The sequence below is a fragment of the Oncorhynchus clarkii genome, chromosome 16, assembly GCF_045791955.1.
Source record: "Oncorhynchus clarkii lewisi isolate Uvic-CL-2024 chromosome 16, UVic_Ocla_1.0, whole genome shotgun sequence".
In the NCBI taxonomy this organism is placed as follows: domain Eukaryota; kingdom Metazoa; phylum Chordata; class Actinopteri; order Salmoniformes; family Salmonidae; genus Oncorhynchus; species Oncorhynchus clarkii.
Window position 1 is genome coordinate 32074129 of NC_092162.1, and position 21125 is coordinate 32095253.

General features: G+C 43.9%; 1 protein-coding gene across 2 annotated transcripts in view; it reads left to right on the plus strand.

Moving 5' to 3' along the window:
• Positions 1 to 17157, plus strand: part of LOC139368321 (kelch-like protein 17) — a 31824-nt gene extending 14667 nt beyond the window's left edge. Inside the window, exons 4-12 of one of the 2 annotated variants that reach the window (XM_071107076.1) lie at positions 1912 to 2133; positions 9787 to 9903; positions 10011 to 10254; positions 10579 to 10723; positions 11587 to 11754; positions 12156 to 12244; positions 12694 to 12767; positions 13111 to 13292; positions 13963 to 17157. In XM_071107076.1, coding sequence (XP_070963177.1) covers positions 1912 to 2133; positions 9787 to 9903; positions 10011 to 10254; positions 10579 to 10723; positions 11587 to 11754; positions 12156 to 12244; positions 12694 to 12767; positions 13111 to 13292; positions 13963 to 14191 — 1470 coding nt within the window. In that variant the 3' untranslated portion in view covers positions 14192 to 17157. The remainder of the gene's footprint in view (positions 1 to 1911; positions 2134 to 9786; positions 9904 to 10010; positions 10255 to 10578; positions 10724 to 11586; positions 11755 to 12155; positions 12245 to 12693; positions 12768 to 13110; positions 13293 to 13962) is intronic. The other variant, XM_071107077.1, reaches the window with a different exon arrangement.
• Positions 17158 to 21125: the final 3968 nt, after the last annotated feature.

Consider the following 21125-nt stretch of genomic DNA (forward strand, 5'->3'; position numbering starts at 1 on the left):
TTTATAAATGCCTAAAGATAATTTGTTTGTCTGACAAGGTGGGATCTTTTTGTGTCGGTAAAATGTATTCTGTGAGAAATGGTGGTGGAAACTCATTTATACGCAAATATTGATATAATAACCATCATATCGAAGTAAACCTGGATTCACATGATGATATGGTGTGTGGTCCTTCCACTATGATTTAGGAAACCATGCAGTTTATTAGGTTACAGATGAAATAAGTTATTCTGAACTTCACAGGGTGGTGAAAGTGCAAGGTGATGAGTTTGATGCTCCTTTCCAATAAATATTGAGGGTTATATTCTGGTGACAGGATCGATGCTTGACTGACGTTCTCGCTTTTATCAGTAATAATCTCATGTAGATTAGCCTACCCACACAGCCTACCCACACAGCCTACCCACACAGCCTACCCACACAGCCTACCCACACTGTAGACTATCTTCCAGTTGTTGGCTAGAGCACACGTACCAAGACCAGAGTAGGGACATTTGCTATTTAACCCAACTGTTTTAGTAAAAAATACAATGGAAACACATTGAACTTTAGATTTTTATTCAGTACATTTAAACTTAAGCAAAAAAAGTACATTTTGTATCCTCTACATCATAACGCACTGATTTTTATCTGCAACAAGTCCGTTTGGTGGAAACACACCACTGGTGAAAGAATGCACATGTTTTCTTCATGCATATTTTACAATATTTGCATGAAAATATATCGCCAATTGGATAGACACCTAGCTCCTGTCACCATGAAAATGTTTCAAATCTGTCTCAGCAGCATACATATTTGATGCAACAAGGGTAGAAATAGCTTATTGGGTCGATATTACCAACCAAGCAAAGCAGAGCTGTTTCATCAAGGTACAAATGTCCTGTGCTTTTTCAATTTGCGCACAGGCACATGTAAACACAGCTTGGCTACATTGTAACCGTGAAGCAGCCGTGGTGCACTCTCACGGGGCTCAGCCAGGCTGTTTACTTTTGTAACTGAATGAAAACAACATTCTAACAATGTGGTTTAAACCCATTTATTTGGGGAAATGGATGGCAAAAATGCCGAATGGTGCTAAATACCTGTAAACAGCTTGGGGAGAAAAGTTATTCCACAGATTTAATCATGTAATATTAGGCCTAATGATTATTTCTCACTATCTACTTGTCAGCTACTCATTGACAGCCCGCCAGCTACCGGACACGCCGTTTTCCGCCAAGGTGGTAGGCTGATGGAAGGCTACTCAGTCAGTGGGAGAATCTCAAGTGTAAACTCCTCACGTCCTCTCGTCTCCTTCTCAAATCGCATTGGATGAGAAAGCCAGAGGTCCCGCCCCTCTGACCTTCTCCTCCAATGTGTTTTGTGAAGGAGGCGAGGAGAGAGGACTCCAGCAATTGAGGTTCTCTCAGAGGCTGCGATACAGTAAAGCCTTATCAGACATGCTCGTGCTCATCAAGGTTCTTACAGGCAACGTGAAATGGCAAACTTTGCTCGTGGTGCTGCCTCTCAAATGATATGTAACAACACCCTGTGTGCATCCGACATGAAACAATGATACAAATGTTAGTTTTTTAACACCAGTGGTGCAGCGAGTGCTTTCTAACTGCACTGAGCCAAAACAGTGGAGCAAGGAAGTGAAGCATCGCTTTCAAGTGGGCCAAACCATTCATCTTGAGGCAATGAGGGGAGGGGGTGCAAAATGGAATCTGTTACTTCCATTTTGATGTATTATATAATAATGATGTATTTTAATACAGACTAGCTCAAAACATTACTAATCATTTGAACATGAGAAATTACCTAATGGATCATGATACTTTTCTGGTAAAAAAAGTGGGGGTGCAAAAACTGCAGTTTGCTACATCGCTCTGGCGTCTATGGCTCCCCCCGATCGTCCTCTTTTTCTTCTAGACCTTACTCCCAGCGGCCAGCCTGCTGCAGCTCAACGGGGTGAGAGACGCCTGCTGTAAGTTCCTCCTCAGCCAGCTGGACCCCTCTAACTGCCTGGGCATCCGCGGTTTCGCAGACACACACTCCTGCAGCGACCTGCTCAAGTCGGCGCACAAGTACGTCCTGCAGCACTTCGTGGAGGTGTCCAAGACCGAGGAGTTCATGCTGCTGCCGCTGAAACAGGTAGAGGCCAGACAGAATACTGAGCTAGCATGTCATATGCCTTTCCTTACAGAATGACGTGGCGTGACAGCGATGGGATCTTATTTTTGTCATTGTTTTGCATTGGAGTTGTTGAAAGTTAGTGGCACCTTGGTTTATGACTTGTGCGCTGATGTTGGGAGCCTGCAAGCTCTAGGCACACTAGGAATATAAACCTTTTCACCTCTTAATCAATCAAGGTGATCTACGGTGCTGTCCACTCGTCTGACAGTTATTGGTAAAGACAAAGATGCTCAGCTGCACTGGGATGCGTTAGTCTCCTCCCACTCTGACTGTCCTTCTCTTTCCTGCAGAAAGAGGAGAACATCTTGTCATGTTCTATCCTTCCCTCAACCCCCTCAAGGTCCTTCATAGAGCCAGCAGCAAAGACGAGAGTGTGTAGTTGCCTTTTGAACACTCATTAAACGAAGACATCGCTCCATCCTCGGCTCCTTGTCAATCAGTGTCTTTTGTGGTTTTACTCATCATGCTCTCCATCTAGTTTTTCTGTCATAGCAGCTCAGCATAGCAGTCACTTGTTCATCGTCTGGACTAGTTTAGGGGTATGACCTGGAAGTGGTAATTAAGCAGAGCACTGCCAAGTATGGTTCATGTTCCAGACTGAGTACATTGCAGATGTTGCATTGCATCGACCAATGGTTGCTTGCCACATCATCGACTGCGCAGTCGGGAATCAGATTTCTAGTGGGTAATTCCACGAAAGGATACAGCTAAAATATTGTTTTGTATCCATCCGAATGTTCTGGCAATTCTCACATAGAAACGTCATTGGGAGGAAGGAGCTTTGACTAGTTTTTTTTTGTTCTATCACAAACTATTTTGGAGAAAATCATGATGAAAGTGACGCTATGATGCGTGAACCTTTACATTTTAGTTGTCTTATCCAGAACGATTTACAAACGCAATTTAGGGTTAAGTGCCTTGCTCAAGCATAACGGACAACATCTTTGTGTCATTACACTCCCTATACTGTGCTCAAACCTCTTATTTAACATAAAATATATCAATAATTCAGAAGGACCCTTTTTGATTTCGTACATTTTAAGACGTATAGTTTGTTGCAATATACTGTACAAGTACATGAATGGGAAATGGATTACAAGGGAACTCCCTCTGTTGTGATTTGGTTATAATGTCAATTCTATGTATATATAAAATGGGTCATAGCTTCAAAACTAAGTTTGACCATTTTCAAAAAAAAAAGATCCTAAAAAACACATTGTATGATATACCAGTCTTTACTTTTTACCAATGTAAAAAAAAAACTATTTCAAATGTTGCTACATAAGACCTTATCCAGGTGGTGAGACACATATTGTTCCAAACTAATATGTCTAAAAATAAGCTAAATCAAAAAGGGTACATTTTTGTTTTCAGAATCTAGACATAACCCGATTTGTTAGAGCTTAATGACACCAAGATGTTGCATGTATCGCGTACGATTCCCGGATCATAAGGTCTTACAGGAGGCATGTAGAGGTCTGAAGAGGTCCTCAAATGAACTCTTCGTCATGAATTTTCCCCAAAAATGGTTTGTGATACAAATGTCAAAAGCATGTCAAACATCCTTCCTCCCAATTAAGTTTCTATGTGAGAATTGCCAGAACAATATAAGATATCCAACATTTTTCGGGGTCCTGGCACGGAATCGTAATGTTTAGCTGATACGTTAAACACACATCGAGGCGTTGTAAGATCCGGCATGCGTCTTGAAGCCTAGAACACGGCCATGGTGTATGTGCTGCCAAGAGACGGAAAGATCTACAGGACCCCGCGTCCATGAAAAGCGAATGGGGAAGTAGCGACCTAGCATGTGGACAGATGTGAACGCTCATTTCATCCTGTGGTCAGAGTTGAGGGGTAGGAGTCAGTAGTCTCTGTTAGGGTCTGAGTTGGGGTTAGCAGCGTGCCTAGTTGTGTTGGTGAACATACGTTTCGAGACAATATCAGAGACGGGACAGGTTCAGCTATGTGACAGCTGTGACAGCACCAGCTGTTAGGATTTTCCTCCTGACTGAAACACTACACAATTTGATTGCTCTTTAATTCTCTTCCATCTCAATTTTACCCGCCAGATTGAAATGAATTGGGCACTATCCATTAGCCAAGAGTAGAATGAGTAGGCTTAGTGACATCCGAAACGGAGCTGTAGGGCTGCCAGCTGTGACTCTGCTCTCTCTTTTGCTTTCTCTTTGTATTCCTTTGTCTCTCTCTTTCTCTCTCTCTCTTTGTGTCGCTCTCTACTTTCTGCCTCTCTTTTTCTTCCTTTCTCTTTCTGCAGCGGTCGTGTGCCAGTCACAGATCTGCACAGGGGCAGGATTTATTTACCTGCTCTAAGTGTTTTTGAGCTCACCGAGCCATGAAAAGCGCCCCCACATTTTCCCGTTTTAGACACGAACACTGGCAACTGGAGTTTTGACTAGACCTTATGGTCATCTACTTACTACACAGTGTCATTGCTCACATACACAGATATTTGGTTTATTCATGTTTTTAAATATACATTTCGTATCTGTTCTTTCTGGCTCTCTCAAACACGCTTGTACTGGTACACTTTACATGTCAGACACAGACACATTGTCTGTCTGGCTCTGTACTGTGCTGCTCTGTACTGTGCTGGCTCTGTACTGTGCTGGCTCTCTACTGTGCTGGCTCTCTACTGTGCTGTGCTGGCTCTGTACTGTGCTGCTCTGTACTGTGCTGGCTCTGTACTGTGCTGGCTCTGTGCTGCTCTGTACTGTGCTGCTCTGTACTGTGCTGCTCTGTACTGTGCTGCTCTGTACTGTGCTGCTCTGTACTGAGGTGCTGGCTCTGTACTGAGGTGCTGGCTCTGTACTGTGCTGGCTCTGTACTGTGCTAGCTCTGTCCTGTGCTGGCTCTGTACTGTACTGGCTCTGTACTGTGCTGGCTCTGTACTGTGCTGCTCTGTCCTGTGCTAGCTCTGTCCTGTGCTGGCTCTGTACTGTGCTGGCTCTGTACTGTGCTGGCTCTGTACTGTGCTGGCTCTGTGCTGGCTCTGTACTGTGCTGGCTCTGTGCTGCTCTGTACTGTGCTGGCTCTGTGCTGCTCTGTACTGTGCTGGCTCTGTACTGTGCTGGCTCTGTCCTGTGCTGGCTCTGTACTGTGTTGGCTCTGTACTGTGTTGGCTCTGTACTGTGCTGGCTCTGTACTGTGCTGCCTCTGTACTGTGCTAGCTCTGTACTGTGCTGGCTCTGTGCTGTATGGCTCTCTAGTTCATGTGGATTAGCTTATGCTGTTCATCTGAAGCTGCTGCTATTCTATTGATCTCAGCAGCAGCTGGCAACTCCAGCCCTGCCCTGCCTGACTAGGAGCTGTGCCACCCTCTCTGCAGTGCGCACACACACACACACCGCCCTAAAAGAGGCACACACACTACACCCACGCACTACATAGGCACGCTGTAATATATCAGGACACGCCCTTACCCATTTAGCTTCAGTTAAAAGGGTACACACCGCATATGTGAATTTTTAAAACATTTTTTTCACCTTTATTTAACCAGGTAGGCTAGTTGAGAACAAGTTCTCATTTACAACTGCGACCTGGCCAAGATAAAGCAAAGCAGTGCAACACAAACAACAACACAGAGTTACACATGGAATAAACAAACGGTTAATAATACAGTATAAAAAGTCTATATACAGTGAGTGCATATGAGGTAAGATAAGGGAGGTATGGCAATAAATAGACCGTGGTGGCGAAGTAATTACAATATAGCAATTAAACACTGGAATGGTAGATGTGCAGAAGATGAATGTGCAAAGGAGCAAGATAAATAAATAAATACAGTATGGGGATGAGGTAGTTGGATGGGCTGTTTACAGATGGGCTATGTACAGGTCCAGTGATCTGTAAGCTGCTCTGACAGCTGGTGCTTAAAGCTAGTGAGGGAGATATGTGTCTCCAGCTTCAGTGATCTTTGCAGTTCGTTCCAGTCATTGGAAGCAGAGAACTGGAAGGAAAGGCTGCCAAGTAGGAATTGGCTTTGGGGGTGACCAGTGAGATATACCTGCTGGAGCGCGTGCTACGGGTGGGTGCTGCTATGGTAACCAGTGAGCTGAGATAAGGCGGGGATTTACCTAGCAAAGATGACCTGGAGCCAGTGGGTTTGGCGATGAGTATGAAGCGAGGGCCAGCCAACGCGAGCGTACAGGTCGCAGTGGAAGGTAGTATATGGGGCTTTGTTGACAAAACGGATGGCACTGTGATAAACATCCAATTTGTTGAGTAGAGTGTTGGAGGCTATTTTGTAAATGACATCGCCGAAGTCGGTGGGATCGGTAGGATGGTCAGTTTTACGAGGGTATGTTTGGCAGCATGAGTGAAGGATGCTTTGTTGGGAAATAGGAAGCCGATTCTAGATTTAAATTTGGATTGGAGACGCTTAATATGAGTCTGGAAGGAGAGTTTACGGTCTAGTCTGACACCTAGGTATTAGAACCGTCCAGAGTAGTGATGCTAGTCAGGCGGGCAGCGATCGGTTGAAGAGCATGCATTTAGTTTTACATGCATTCAATAGCAGTTGGAGGCCACAGAAGGAGTGTTGTATGGCATTGAAGCTCGTCTGGAGGTTAGTTTACACAGTGTCCAAAGAAGGGCCAGAAGTATACAGAATGGTGTCGTCTGCGTCGAGGTGGATCAGAGAATCACCAGCAGCAAGAGCAATATCATTGATGTAAACAGAGAAGACAGTCGGCCTGAGAATTGAACTCTGTGGCACCCCCATAGAGACTGCCAGAGGTCCGGACAACAGGCCCTCCGATTTGACACGCTGAACTCTATCAGGTAAGTAGTTGGTAAACCAGGCAAGGCAATCATTTGAGAAACCAAGGCTGTTGAGTCTGCCGATAAGAATGTGGTGATTGACAGAGTCAAAAGCCTTGGCCAGGTCGATGAATACGGCTGCACAGTATTGTCTCTTATCGATGGCAGTTATGATATCGTTTAGGACCTTGAGCGTGGCTGAGGTGCACCCATGACCAGCTCTGAAACCAGATTGCATAGCGGAGAAGGTATGGTGGGATTCAAAATGGTCGGTGATCTGTTTGTTAACTTGGCTTTTGAAGACCTTAGAAAGACAGGGTAGGATAGATATAGGTCTGTAGCAGTTTGGGTCTAGAATGTCTCCCCCTTTGAAGAGGGGGATGACCTCGGCTGCTTTCCAATCTTTGGGAATCTCAGACGATACGAAAGAGAGTTTGAACAGGCTAGTAATAGGGGTTGAAACAATTTCGGTAGATCATTTTAGAAAGAGCGGCTCCAGATTGTCTAGCCCGGCTGATTTGTAGGGGTCCAAATTTTGCAGCTCTTTCAGAACATCAGCTATCTGGATTTGGGTGAAGGAGAAATGGGGGAGGCTTGGGCTAGTTGCTGTGGCAGTTGACTGGGGTAGGGGTAGCCAGGTGGAAAGCATGGCCAGCCAATGAAAAATGCTTATTGAAATTCTCAGTTATAGTGGATTTATTGGTGGTGACAGTGTTTCCTAGCCTCAGTGCAGTGGGAAGCTGGGAGGAGGTGCTTTTATTCTCCATGGACTTTACAGTGTCCCAGAACCTTTTTGATTTTGTGTTACAGGATGCAAATGTCTGCTTAAAAAAAGCTAGCCTTTGCTTTCCTAACTGCCTGTGTATATTGGTTCCTGACTTCCCTGAAAAGTTGCATATCACGGGGGCTATTCGATGCTAATGCAGAACGCCACAGGAGTTTTTTTGTGCTGGTCAAGGGCTGGAGTCTGGAGAGAACCAAGGGCTATATCTGTTCCTGATTCCAATTGTGGGGTGGGGCATGCTTATTTAGGATGGTGAGGAAAGCACTTTTGGAGAATAACCAGGCATCCTCTACTGACGGGATGAGGTCAATATCCTTCCAGGATTCCCGGGCCAGGTCGATTAGAAAGGCCTGCTTACTGAAGTGTTTTAGGGAGCATTTGACAGTGATGAGGTGTGGTCGTTTGACCGCAGACCCATTGCGGATGCAGGCAATGAGGCAGTGATCGCTGAGATCTTGGTTAAAAACAGCAGAGGTGTATTTGGAGGGCAAGTTGGTTAGGATGATATCTGAGGGTGCCTGTGTTTACAGCTTTAGGGTTGTACCTGGTAGGTTCATTGATAATTTGTGTGAGATTGAGGGCATCAAGCTTAGATTGTAGGATGGCCGGGGTGTTAAGCATGTCCAAGTTTAGGTCACCTAGCAGCACGAGCTCTGAAGAAAGACGGGGGGCAATCAATTCAAATAAAGTGTCCAGAGCACAGCTGGGGGCATAGGTTGGTCTATAGCAAGCGATAACAATGAGAAAGGTGGATTTTTAAAAGTAGAAGCTCGAATTGTTTGTGTACAGACCTGGATAGTAAGACAGAACTCTGCAGGCTATCGCTGCAGTAGATTGCAACACCGCCCCCTTTGGCAGTTCTATATTGTTGGAAAATGTTATAGTTAGGGAAAGAAATGTCAGGGTTTTTGGAGGTCTTCCTAAGCCAGGATTCAGACACGGCTAGGAAATCCGGGTTTGCAGAGTGTGCTAAAGCAGTGAATAAAACAAACTTAGGGAGGATGCTTCTAATGTTAACATGCATGAAACCAAGGCTTTTACGGTTACAGAAGTCTACAAATGAGAGCACCTGGGGAATAGGAGTGGAGCTAGGCACTGCAGGGCCTGGATTAACCTCTACATCACCAGAGGAACAAAGGAGGAGGAGTAGGATTAGGGTACGGCTAAAGGCTATAAGAACAGGTCTAGTACGTCCGGAACAGAGTGTAAAAGGAGCAGGTTTCTGGGCGCGATAGAATAGATTCATGGCATAATGTACAGACAAAGTTATGGTTGGATACAGTGGAGGTAGGCTTAGGCATTGAGTGATGATGAGAGAGATAGTCTCTAGAAACATAATTTAAACAAGGTGATGTCATCGCATGTGTGGGAGGTGGAACGGAAGGATTAGCTAAGGCATGTTGAGCAGGGCTAGAGGCTCTACAGTGAAATAAGCCAATAAACACTAACCAGAACAGCAATGGACAAGGCATATTGACATTAAGGAGAGGCATGCGTAGCCGAGTGATCATAAGGGTCCAGTGAGTAGTGAGGCTGGTTGGAGTCACGGCGATTCAGACAGCTAGCGGGCTGGGGATAGCAAGCATACACAATGTCTTTGTGGTGCTAATGGAAATACGATTCTAAACCATTTTCTTCATGAAAATTGATCCCACACACACATTTACCTCGGCTCATTGTTTCATTTTTATTGGACATTTCAGTAAAGCTGACCTTTTCAAGATGTTCCAAAATTAACATTAATTCCAGATAAATAGGAATGAATTCATGTTATAATTTCTTGTTGTGACAACTTTTGTGACTCATCCCACGTGGGATGAACCCCTTTGTGGGGGACTAGCTTCTTTCATTGATGTAAGAGAATTGCTAGCAAATGTCAAGAGGTGTAGAGACTGCTGTGTTTGTAACTCTTGGGTAAAATTATACTCTCTCTTGCCCTCTTTTTCTCTACTTCTCTCTATGCCTACCCACTCTCTCCCCCACACCCCTTCTCTCTCCTCCTCCTTTCTCTCCCCCTTCCTTCTCTCCCTCCTCTCTGTGTGAAGGTATTGGACCTGATCTCCAGTGACAACCTGAACGTGCCGTCGGAAGAGGAGGTATACCGGGCCGTGCTGAGCTGGGTCAAACACGACATTGACGGGCGCAGGCAGCACGTTCCCTGGGTAAGATCAAATATGCACCTGTGTAGCTCAGTGTGTATAGCATGACACTTACAATGTCAGGATTGTGGGTTTCATTCCCACCACCCACCTCCCATTCCCCTCTCTAGCTGATGAAGTGTGTACGCCTGCCCCTACTGCGGAGGGATTTCCTCATGAGCAACGTGGACACGGAGCAGTTGGTGCGTCACCACTCGGAGTGCAAGGACCTGCTCATCGAAGCCCTCAAGTACCACCTGATGCCCGAGCAGAGAGGCGTGCTGAGCAACAGCCGCACCCGGCCCCGTCGCTGCGAGGGCGCCAGCCCCGTGCTCTTCGCCGTTGGTCAGTGTGCCCCAGACGTTACCCACCAGGGTACATACACACACGCGCGTACACATGCTTTATGAAGTACTTTCTACCTATAGAGTTCCATTGTTTAAACAGGGATCCTGAATTTGGCCCTTGGTTAAAGGCTAACCGGTTCACAGATACTGTGTAACATTCAAAACACATAACATTTTAAATAGATGTGATTTGGCAATTATCCAAAATGAGTTTGGAATATTACAGCTCGCGACTACCATCTGTAGAATATTTGTTCGTATTATAATTGAAATGGGACCATCCTCAGCACTGGTTGTGCATGTTGTTAGCCATGATGATTATGTGGTTGTTGTCTGCGTGTGTTGTGCCCAGGTGGGGGCAGTCTGTTTGCCATCCACGGTGACTGCGAGGCCTACGACACGCGGACAGATCGCTGGCACATGGTGGCCTCTATGTCCACCCGGCGGGCACGGGTGGGCGTGGCGGCCATAGGAAACAAGCTGTACGCAGTGGGAGGGTAAGAGATGAACTCATCTGACCAACCTTTGACCCCTAGATAGTCTGGATGTGGGTAATAAGTCTTAACCAATGTCGTGCTAGCTATCTGAAATAGGACTGTTTAACACTGGTATGCTAGTGGTAGTTTTGCTAGCTAGCTAGCTCAGTTAGGTTAATATGACTGTCTTAAAAGTGAGACTAGGATTAGGGGAGATAACTTGTTGTAATCTTATTTAACCGAACACATTGAAATATATTATTTTGTATGATAAGATAAACAGTTGCCTGTGGCAGCAGGACTAACATGAGTGTTGCCCTTAAAAAGTGTAATTATTCAAATTGTGACTTTCAATGCCAAAGCACGTCCCCTCTATCCGAGAGAGGGAAACAAAACTAATACCCTTTGCTTTTGTACATCAAGTGAAAGGTAGAACAAAGTAGTATTCAGACTACTATCACTGTCTGGAATGTCAGTCTCATCCAGGTGCTCCTGATGGAAATAAGCTATGACAAATAAATAAACAGATCATACCTTATTTAAAATCCATTTTATTTCAAGAAAGTTTATTGTATTTTTGAACTGTTAACAAAATACAGTTGTGAAGAATCGCTTAATGAGATTAAAGAACGAAATCTGAAGAGGTACCAGACACCACTAGTGTCAGAGCCCATCCTTCTAGGCCTAGGATACGTCAAAATGGCACCCTATTCCCAATATAGTGCACTGTTTTTGACCTGAACCTTATGGGGAAAATGGTGCACTATATAGGGAATAGGTTGCCATTTTGGACCCATCCTAGACAAACCATAGGAGGATGGACTCTGCCACCAGTGTCTGGTACACAACCCCTAAGCCCACTCACTGGCCTCTCTCTCGCTCAGGTATGACGGTACCTCCGATCTAGCGACTGTGGAGTCCTACGACCCGGTCACCAACTCCTGGCAACCCGAGGTTTCCATGGGGACGCGGCGGAGCTGTCTGGGTGTGGCGGTGTTGCACGGCCTCCTGTACGCGGCCGGCGGTTACGACGGAGCTTCCTGCCTCAACAGGTCCACTTCTGTCGCTGCTCACTAGCCTGTAGCGGTTAGTGCTGCTGACCCCGGGAACACATATGCCAGGGTCGGGATTGGGTTCAAATCTAGCCCCGTGCCTTTTGACTTGGAACTTCTTCTATCTACTGTACTATCTACCCACTCTGAGGACTTGGACTCCTCCATAATAACTTAGGGACACCTTCATAAGTGTTACAACGTTAACATGTGTACCTCCATAAAGTGTTACAAATATGAATGTACCTCTAGCCCGCTGTCTACAGGGAGACTTCCTTCCTTCTCTGTCAGTGAATTAATCCGATACTGGTTGTCTCAACAGATGTTCACTCACATATACAAATACTGAGATTGTTGTACTCCATCCATGTATGTAATGAGTGTCCCCTCCACCCCAACAGTGCAGAGCGATACGACCCTCTGACCAGTACCTGGACCTCCATCGCTGCCATGAGCACCCGAAGGAGATATGTCCGTGTGGCCACTCTGGGTGAGCATGTGATGTTCACCTTGGTGTGATTATGTCATCTATTGAGCACAGAGTGATTTTCCTACTGGGTTCCTGGTTATTATGGGCCCCATCAAACATTTGCGAGCTGTAATCTGGCATTTGGAGCTTGTCATCACGTGGCTCTCTGTCTCTTTTTATTTTTTTATTCTGTTCTCTCTCCCTCTCTGTCACTCTACCATCTCTCTCTCCCTCTCGCTTTTCTCTGTTTTCTCCCTCTCTCTGTCACTCTACCATCTCTCTCTCCCTCTCTCGCTTTTCTTTCTTTTCTCTCTCCCTCTGTCACTCTACCATCTCTCTCTCTCTCTCTTTTCTCTCTCCCTCTCTCTGTCACTCTACCATCTCTCTCTCCCTCTCGCTTTTCTCTGTTTTCTCTCTCCCTCTCTCTGTCACTCTACCATCTCTCTCACTCTTTCTCTCCCTATCTCTAGATGGTAGTCTGTATGCAGTAGGAGGGTATGACAGTTCCTCACACCTAGCTACAGTGGAGAAATATGAACCACAGGTAAAAAACTAAAACCGAAACAAAGAATGAGATCTCTATCAATATGAACATGTTTCCTGGACACAGATTAAGCCTATAGAAGAATCTCAACTGAGCATGATTTTCAGTAGCCTGGTAGAACCAACTTGATCACTGTGTTCACCATCCTATTAAATACAATGGGGAACGTAGCGATTAGGCTGGTCCCACCAGGCTATATTTTCAGTCCGTTAATATGCTTTATCAGGTTAAAACCGGCCCATAAAGCTGAACTTCTGCCCAGATCAAAAAGTAGAACCAACACTGATGAGTCCCTCAACTGACCATGTGACTCCTAACAACCCTCTATGATTGGTCGGAACAGAGCAACGCGTGGACAGCCATCGCCAACATGCTGAGCCGACGCAGCAGTGCCGGGGTGGCCGTGCTGGAGGGCATGCTCTACGTAGCCGGGGGAAATGACGGCACCAGCTGCCTGAACTCAGTGGAGCGGTTCAACCCCAAAACCAATGCCTGGGAGGGCGTGGCGCCCATGAACATCCGCAGGTGGGCACCGCCAGCCACGTCACAATCGCTACCAACCACCTGTGGCTATACCTTCATTACCAGTGCATATATAGGAGCCTTCTCTCGCTCCTCATAGGTGCCTTTATATGTACATGAAGGCTGTGAATGCATTTAGAATGTATCCCACACAAGTGCTTTTAAGGTGTTATGTTGTACACAATACTTGATGCCATTCTGTTATACAAGAGTATTTGAAAGTAGTCTCAGAGTGTGATGAGGTGTTCATTACAGCTGTTACTCACCTAATGATTAGGGTTTCTGGACCCTGCACATGCAGTGGGCCTTAGAGACCAGGATTGGGAGATTTAAATTGGAGTCAAACATGCACATACACACACACACACACACAAACATGAAGACAATCACACACACAAGATCACACACACACACACACAGGGAAATAGACGGAGTCAACAGGAAATGAATTGACCAGGGAAACATGATGACAATGGATGCTCCAGTCCATAAATAAACCATTGTTGTAATCAGCAGTGTGGCTCATATTCATCTAAAAACAGGCCCCATCTAGTCACAGCAAGGTCGTATTCACCACAACCAAACGGAAGCAAACATGCTGAAACAGGGAGGGACCTACCTGAATTTGACCTGCCTTACTGAGTCTGCATGTTATGCTGCACCCCTTTCCCAGAAGTACCCATGACCTTGTGGCCATGGACGGCTGGCTGTACGCAGTGGGCGGCAACGACGGCAGCTCCAGCCTCAACTCCATTGAGAAGTACAACCCGCGCAGCAACAAGTGGGTGGCGGCCTCCTGCATGTTCACGCGACGCAGCAGCGTGGGCGTGGCCGTCCTGGAGCTGCTCAACTTCCCGCCGCCCTCGTCGCCCACGCTCTCCGTGTCCTCCACCAGCCTTTGACACGGGGCTAGGTTCCGGCTGACCTCAGCCCCCGCCTCGGTCACCGCCGCCCCCGCACAGCCAGGCCCAAGCAAGAGACGTAACTGCTCTGTGTGAAGGGGGGGAGGGAGGGAAGGGAGGGGGTGCAGTTAAACAGAGAAGAGGTGATGAGGTTGGAAGAGCGAAGGATGGGGAGAGAGAGAGAAACACAGAGGTTGCTGGTGGATCTTTTGCGGTCTCGTTTCCTGAGGTCTCGCTGTATTACCGTAAAGATACCAGCTCCTAGTCTCTTGAAGAACACGGTAGAGTTTTCCTTGGATAAAGATTTAAAAAACTAAAAAACATCCTCCCTTTATTCCTCTTTCCCTTTGCAATCCAATGCTTGAAACACTGTCTCTGAAGACAGTCACTTTGTGTATCATGTGTACTGTAAATGTCACCATTTTTGCAATAATATATATATGGATATTGAAATTAATTATTTTAACTAAGGAATGTAGCTATAGACTGGTTCTGCCATGCATGCTTATCGTGTCCTGGCCGGCAGGAATAAAAATGTATAGTGCTGCTGAATGTGTCACACTAGGTGGCAGTAACGGCCAATGTTGTTTACCGTCCAACCCCACAGACGCACGTGGGGAGGAGGGTGAAGTTACCCCTAGACACTGATCTTGGGTCAGTTTAGCATTTTCCCCACTAATGGTTAAGGTTAGGATTGGGGAAGGGGAAGCTGATCCTAGATCTGTACCTAGGGGAAACGTCACACTGAAAAATAGATCTATTGATACTAGATCTACCGTTACTCAAAACTGTAGATTTGTTTAAATCCCTTTTTTTATATAAAAAAAAACAATTACGTTGAATTCTATTTCTTATTTATTAAATGTAAAACAATCTATAGCTAATATATTCAGACAATTTCAAAGATGCTTTATGAAAAGCAAATGGACCACTGCTACAACTCAAGAGAGACGTATTGTTTTTATTTTGTTGCGTTAACTTTGTGCATATCATGGATGGAAGTGTGTCATCGAAAATGTCAAAATGTGACACTGTTAGTCATTCAGTTTGTGCTTGAGAGTTGAGTGTATCAGAGTGAAGAGAGGATTGATAAGGATGTCTTAAACTGAAGACAATATCAGGGCCGTATTCATAAAGTATCTCAGAGTAGGAATTCTGATCCCAGATCAGGTCATCCCTCTTATTCTGAATGATTTAAAAGGCTACACTGATTCTAGATCAGCACTCCTACTCCGAGACGCTTAACACATACGGGACCCCGGTCAACTGAAATATCTCTTTATTATTTGAATTGGAAAACAGTTAAAAGATAAAGGTTTATTTTTTTCATGCAGTGGTTCATGTAACCATGAGAGAAATGAGCTGATGCATTTACAGGTCCTTGTGGATATTATTTTGTGTGTTGGTACCTTGACTGTAAATGTGAGTATATTTTTTGTGTTTTTTTTATTGCCTTGTCACTGCCACGTGCATGACACCACCAATGTAATTAATAGTTAATGAGGGCGGCAGGGTAGCCTAGTGGTTAGAGCGTTGGACTAATAACCGGAAGTTCAAATCCCCGAGCTGACAAGGTACAAATCTGTCGTTCTGCCCCTGAACGGGCCGTTCCTAGGCCGTCATTGAAAATAAGAATTTCTTCTTAACTGACTTGCCTAGTAAAATAAAGGTAAAATAAAAATTAGGGCAACTGATGTCCAATACTGTTGTGTGGAAGGCTGTTGTGTATGCAAGCTTGCTAGCTAATTAGAATAGCCTAATGTGCTGTATAGATCATTATCATTCATAAACACACACAGTGGTATCACGCTTCTGGCAGCTTTGAAATGGCTTAAGTGCGTAAAGTTCAAGTTAGAAGCTTAACACAAATGCCACCAATCTGAACACTTGACACTAACGACGGTCATGTCAATGTAGAACACCTATGGTGCTGTCATTTTGTCTTACTTCAGTTTGTACTTTCACCCATACCTCATCCATGTATTGTTGAAAAGGATACAAATGTACCAGGGATACAGATGTGTATAAACGTGTGACAACATGTAATATAACTCTAAGCTCGAATGATACTCTGAAACACGTAACTTCTTTGGAAGTTAAAAGGTGGAGTCGTTAAAATAATGAACCTATTTTTACAAAGTTGATACTGACTCTTTGCCTGAGGTGAAAGAGCTGTGTCAGCCAAGGTTACAATAGACTACAATGGGTCCTAATTTGAGTTCTTGACTCAGTCATGGTTAACTAGGTTCAATAAATATGTAGCACAGTGTGATAAGATGTCAAACTTCTGAGAAGTAATTTTTTTCTCCCTTTTTAAATTTATTTTTTTAGAAGGATTTTGATTTTCTAGTTTTGTTTTTTCCGGAACAACCCAATATCGGTTAGTTGTAGAAAGACCCCCTTAGAAAACAAAGCTCTGTTTGTCTAATACAGATTATTTCCTGAAATGGTGAAGTGTCTTGTTCCCAAAGGGCAAAAGTGGTTGCACTGATATTTTTTGTGACATCATGGTCAGGTTTTATACTGATTAGATGTATTTTTAGCAACTAGAAAAGGACATCTTTAACTCGTTGTAATCTGGTATCTGACCATACAACCAGAAAACACATTTACAACCAGAAAAATAACTCATAACATTCCATGGCAAATTTTGCCTTCTGGGTTTGTGTGAACTCCTTATGTACCATGAGTGAAATCCATGAGTGAAATCCGCACTCAACCACACAAGACCTTGGCTTCCATTTTGTTGATTCAAATGTAAATCAGAAGTTACCCAATTTCTTGGATTAAAACATTTGTGCAATGTCAAAGTGACTAGCTTTTTCAGTTAACACATTGTCACATGCATTGTTTATTTATAATATGTTTGTTATATTTATGAGGACACTTGTAAAGTAATTTTGCACTATTGTGAAAATGGAGCAATACACTGTATAGAAAATAAATAAATAGATGTTTTCCGGTGTGAGGACCCGTGTTGTCTTTGGAGTATATTTTGAACACACAACCCACTAAGCACGATGTTGAAAATATGTCTTCTTTGTTAAAAAGGTGTTAAAAGACATCTTTGAACCAATTTTGCTCAGTGGGCGCTAGTTCAGTTGAAGGTTGCTTTGCTAACAGCATGTGTGTGTTGCTATGCCCACTACAGTATCCATTTAGTATCGTCCCAGCATGCTTTCCTTTCACACTAATCTGAGTGGACAGCTGAGCACTCTCACTTTACCCCTCATGACCTCGGTCACATAAAATGCACAGATCACACTCACTCAAATACACTAAGACACATACACAATGTGAATATAAATGCACACACTGATATGAAAAGTGCATACTATGTTGGTCATTTTTTTATTAAGCTTACTGTGAGCCATCAGAAAGAACTGGTACACTACAACACTCTGCTGTAAAGAGTCAAATGGAAGCCTATTGATGTCTTTGGGGGGGTATAAATGAATGGTTGCCCTGTAGTCCTTCTGTCCCCTGTGCTGATAGGTGGATGGTAATGAGTTTACAGCCTGGGCCCATAAACGCAGGCAAAGCTATGTAGCCAGTCACACAGTGGATCAGAGACAGCCTGACCCCCTTCACCCCTCCCTGGTCCCTCTGTGACTGTCACCCACTGACATTCCTGTACTGGTGTCGATGGCCAAACGGCCCTTATCTGGCTATGGTGATGAAGCCACCGTCCCTGGAAAAGTTGGAGTGTCAACTGTGCCACAACATGAAAGGGTGGGACCCATATGCTTTTGGGGCTGTTGCCTAAGCTTGGGGGCCTTTTTACTTCTGAAAACATCACAAATCCTAATAAATCAATGTAAACTCCTTGTCTAACTGGTTTATGAAAATGTTACTTAGGTAATATTGGTTATTTGATGTTCTCTGAAAAACGATGCAGCATCCTGATTAGGTTCAGGAGGGTTAAACCAGTTTGATAGGAATTAATTTAAAGTCCTTGTCATACTAGTTTATGAACTTGGTCTTGGTGGTAATATAGGTAATTTGAGGTGTGGAATACGAATGGAGTCATCATTCTTGAAAAAAGATGTGGCAACCTGATTACAGGTTCAGAACTGAAAGGGGAAAATGTGTGCGTGAATGTCCATTAGACTTGTCACAACAAAACTTTGTGATTCACATTCTTGCTCTGTGGAAATCTATGTATGTCAGTGGTACCCAATGGGGAAAAAAATAAAATACATTTGCTACGTGTTGTATGTGGATAATCCAAAATGCAGTATTACCTGCCTTGATACATACACGGATACATCACACCCCTTCCTTGAGCCCACCCCCCTTTGTTCATGTTTTTGTTTTAGAACCTTTTTAAGGACCATATATGAAGTGAGCCATGGAACCTTTGGAATATCTTATGACATCTTCATAGATTCATACGATCCTAAGTTGATTGATCTTCTCTTCAAAGACAGTCCAATTAAGATTCCTTTATTGTTCTCCTGTGTGGGAGAACTTTGGCCCGAATCGTTCTCTCTTTGACACCTGATGATGATGGGGGGGGGGGGGGCTTACCCAGTCTTACCCAGACTCCATTTTAAAAGGGCCTTGGTGTGACTTTAGCACCCCTGCTGTCACCCACTGAGTGGATAAACACAGGCGGGTGGCTTCCTGGGTAGGCCCAAAGTTCAACTCAGACCACATATTGGGAGACATCTTCAGTTGGCGGACTAGAAGGTTATGTGAACACATATCTTAATAATCTCAGTATACCTGAGTGCCAAAAGTAGATTATTTCATATGTTTACTACCGCTATAGGCCTACACAAGCATTTCGCTACACCCGCTATAACATCTGCTAATCATGTGTATGTGACCAATACAATTAGATTTGATATGGATCGTACACTACATGGCCAAAAAGACCTGAATGGCTTGTTATTATTACAGTGTGGTGTTAATTGTGGCAAAGCAGCCTATTGCCTCTACCCATTGAGCATGCTATGACACATAATCATAGGACAAAGTTGTGTAAATCCATCCTTGTTGGGAATAAAGAGATGGTATCTCATTTAGTTCCCACTAGAAGAAAAATCCCCATCCAGCAAGCATGAAATAAATAACTGTCATCTTGAAAGATATCACATTAAGTAGGTCATTTATCTTCACAAAACTGACCTAATTGAATGATTGTTTACTACTATTTACGTTTAGTTTTAGAAGTTTGATATGATAATTGGGTAGCTGTTAGGTGAGCCCAGTGCCCTACATGAACAGAAAATATGTAGGCCTGTTTATCAGGGTTTGGATTGCTTTTTGGCACTTAGCGATTTTATTTTATTTTTCACGGTATCACGTCTTTGTGTAGGACAGTTTATGCACTTCAGCAGAAATGCAATCGAAACCCGACAGAGACCGGAGTGACCGCAGAGAACTTTCCCGAACTGTCAGTTTTCATAAGGAGCGCTGCTTCCTTCTGGGATATGCGCGTTGGACTGGAGTGCGCGCGGTGACTGCATGGGTGAGTCACCATTTGGTGTGCAGTTGCTGACAAGCGCGCACATTTATTTTTCCATGACATCCTATGATAGACTCACTCATCCGTCACACACACTAGACTACACAGTCAATAAATCGCTTCAGATTTTGGTATATACCTGCCAACTCGTGGTTGGCTTGTTTGCTCCGGGGGAGTGATAACTATAAAAGGCTGTAATGTAGGTGAAACACTTTTACAAACTCCACTGCCTCATCAATTGTATTGCACTTTAGAAAATACTTTTTACGTTATTTTATGTTTGACAAGTTTCATTTGTATTTTTATTCATACTAAGATAAGGGAATAATAAGAGACTAGGGGGCACTATGTGTTAGGGTACTTATGTGGCTTGGCATAGAGACTATCAGTCATTGTATGCAACATCATTACAATTGGCTCATTCATCCACTCTCCCCTGTAATTATTCCTCAGCTCCTTCCTGTAAAATGAGAATGTGTTCTCAGTCAACTTACCTGGTAAAATAAGGGTAAAATAAAATGAATAAATACAATTAGGCTACATCAGAAAAGTCATGGACAGCCTCTAGTTTTTTTTCTCACTCAATGTTACATCTGAAACATACCATGGCTGCTTGTCTCTATCAAATTACAGCTATACTCCACATTCCCCCTTGATTAAATTATTCATGCTTGAGTAGCACCTAACCTTGTTATGGTAAATGTGGCTTTTCAGACAGGCTTTAGATTGCCATCTTGAAGAGTGGAGATTCCCAATAGTGTGTTTAACTAGGATGATGACTGATTAGTGCCTGGGGTGAATCCATTGCCATGACATTTAAAGCCCAGTCATGGACAGAAACTGGAATTAAAGCCTTGGGATGTGGGATGACCCACAGGCGATCATTAGTTTGTGACTCACTGTGTGATTGACCCGAGAAACAATCATCGTCTATTTAAGAAATGTTGTTTTGGGGTATAATTTTGAATGGAAAATTTTAGTTTTTTCAGTATGACAAAGATGTGCCCTCTCTACTCATAATAACCTCTAATTATGCTTTTATGAAATCCGGGAAACAGTTGCATCGCTCCTAGTCCTGAAGTATATAGCAGATACTTTGTTTCGCTTTTGTTTCACTTTTCCTCTGTTCCACATTAGTGTGAATGACAATGAAATTCACCTGGCTGGTTCTTTTGATAAATCAAACAGGATATCATTTGTCTAATGTGTTCTTTTAGTTAAACAGGAGCTTGTGTATACCAAACGGCATCCTGCTGAAACGGTCGAATCCCCCTATCCCACACTGACCGGTAACTGCTTCAGCATTGGATCGTGAGGATGGATTTCATTTAAATGTGGGACTATATTTCATATGCAACAATCATAAAAGGCTTCAACAGTGTACACATATTAGAGACAAATAGGTCAAATACAGTAATTACATAATATTCTCATGGTCTGCTGTACAAGTATGAAATCTTC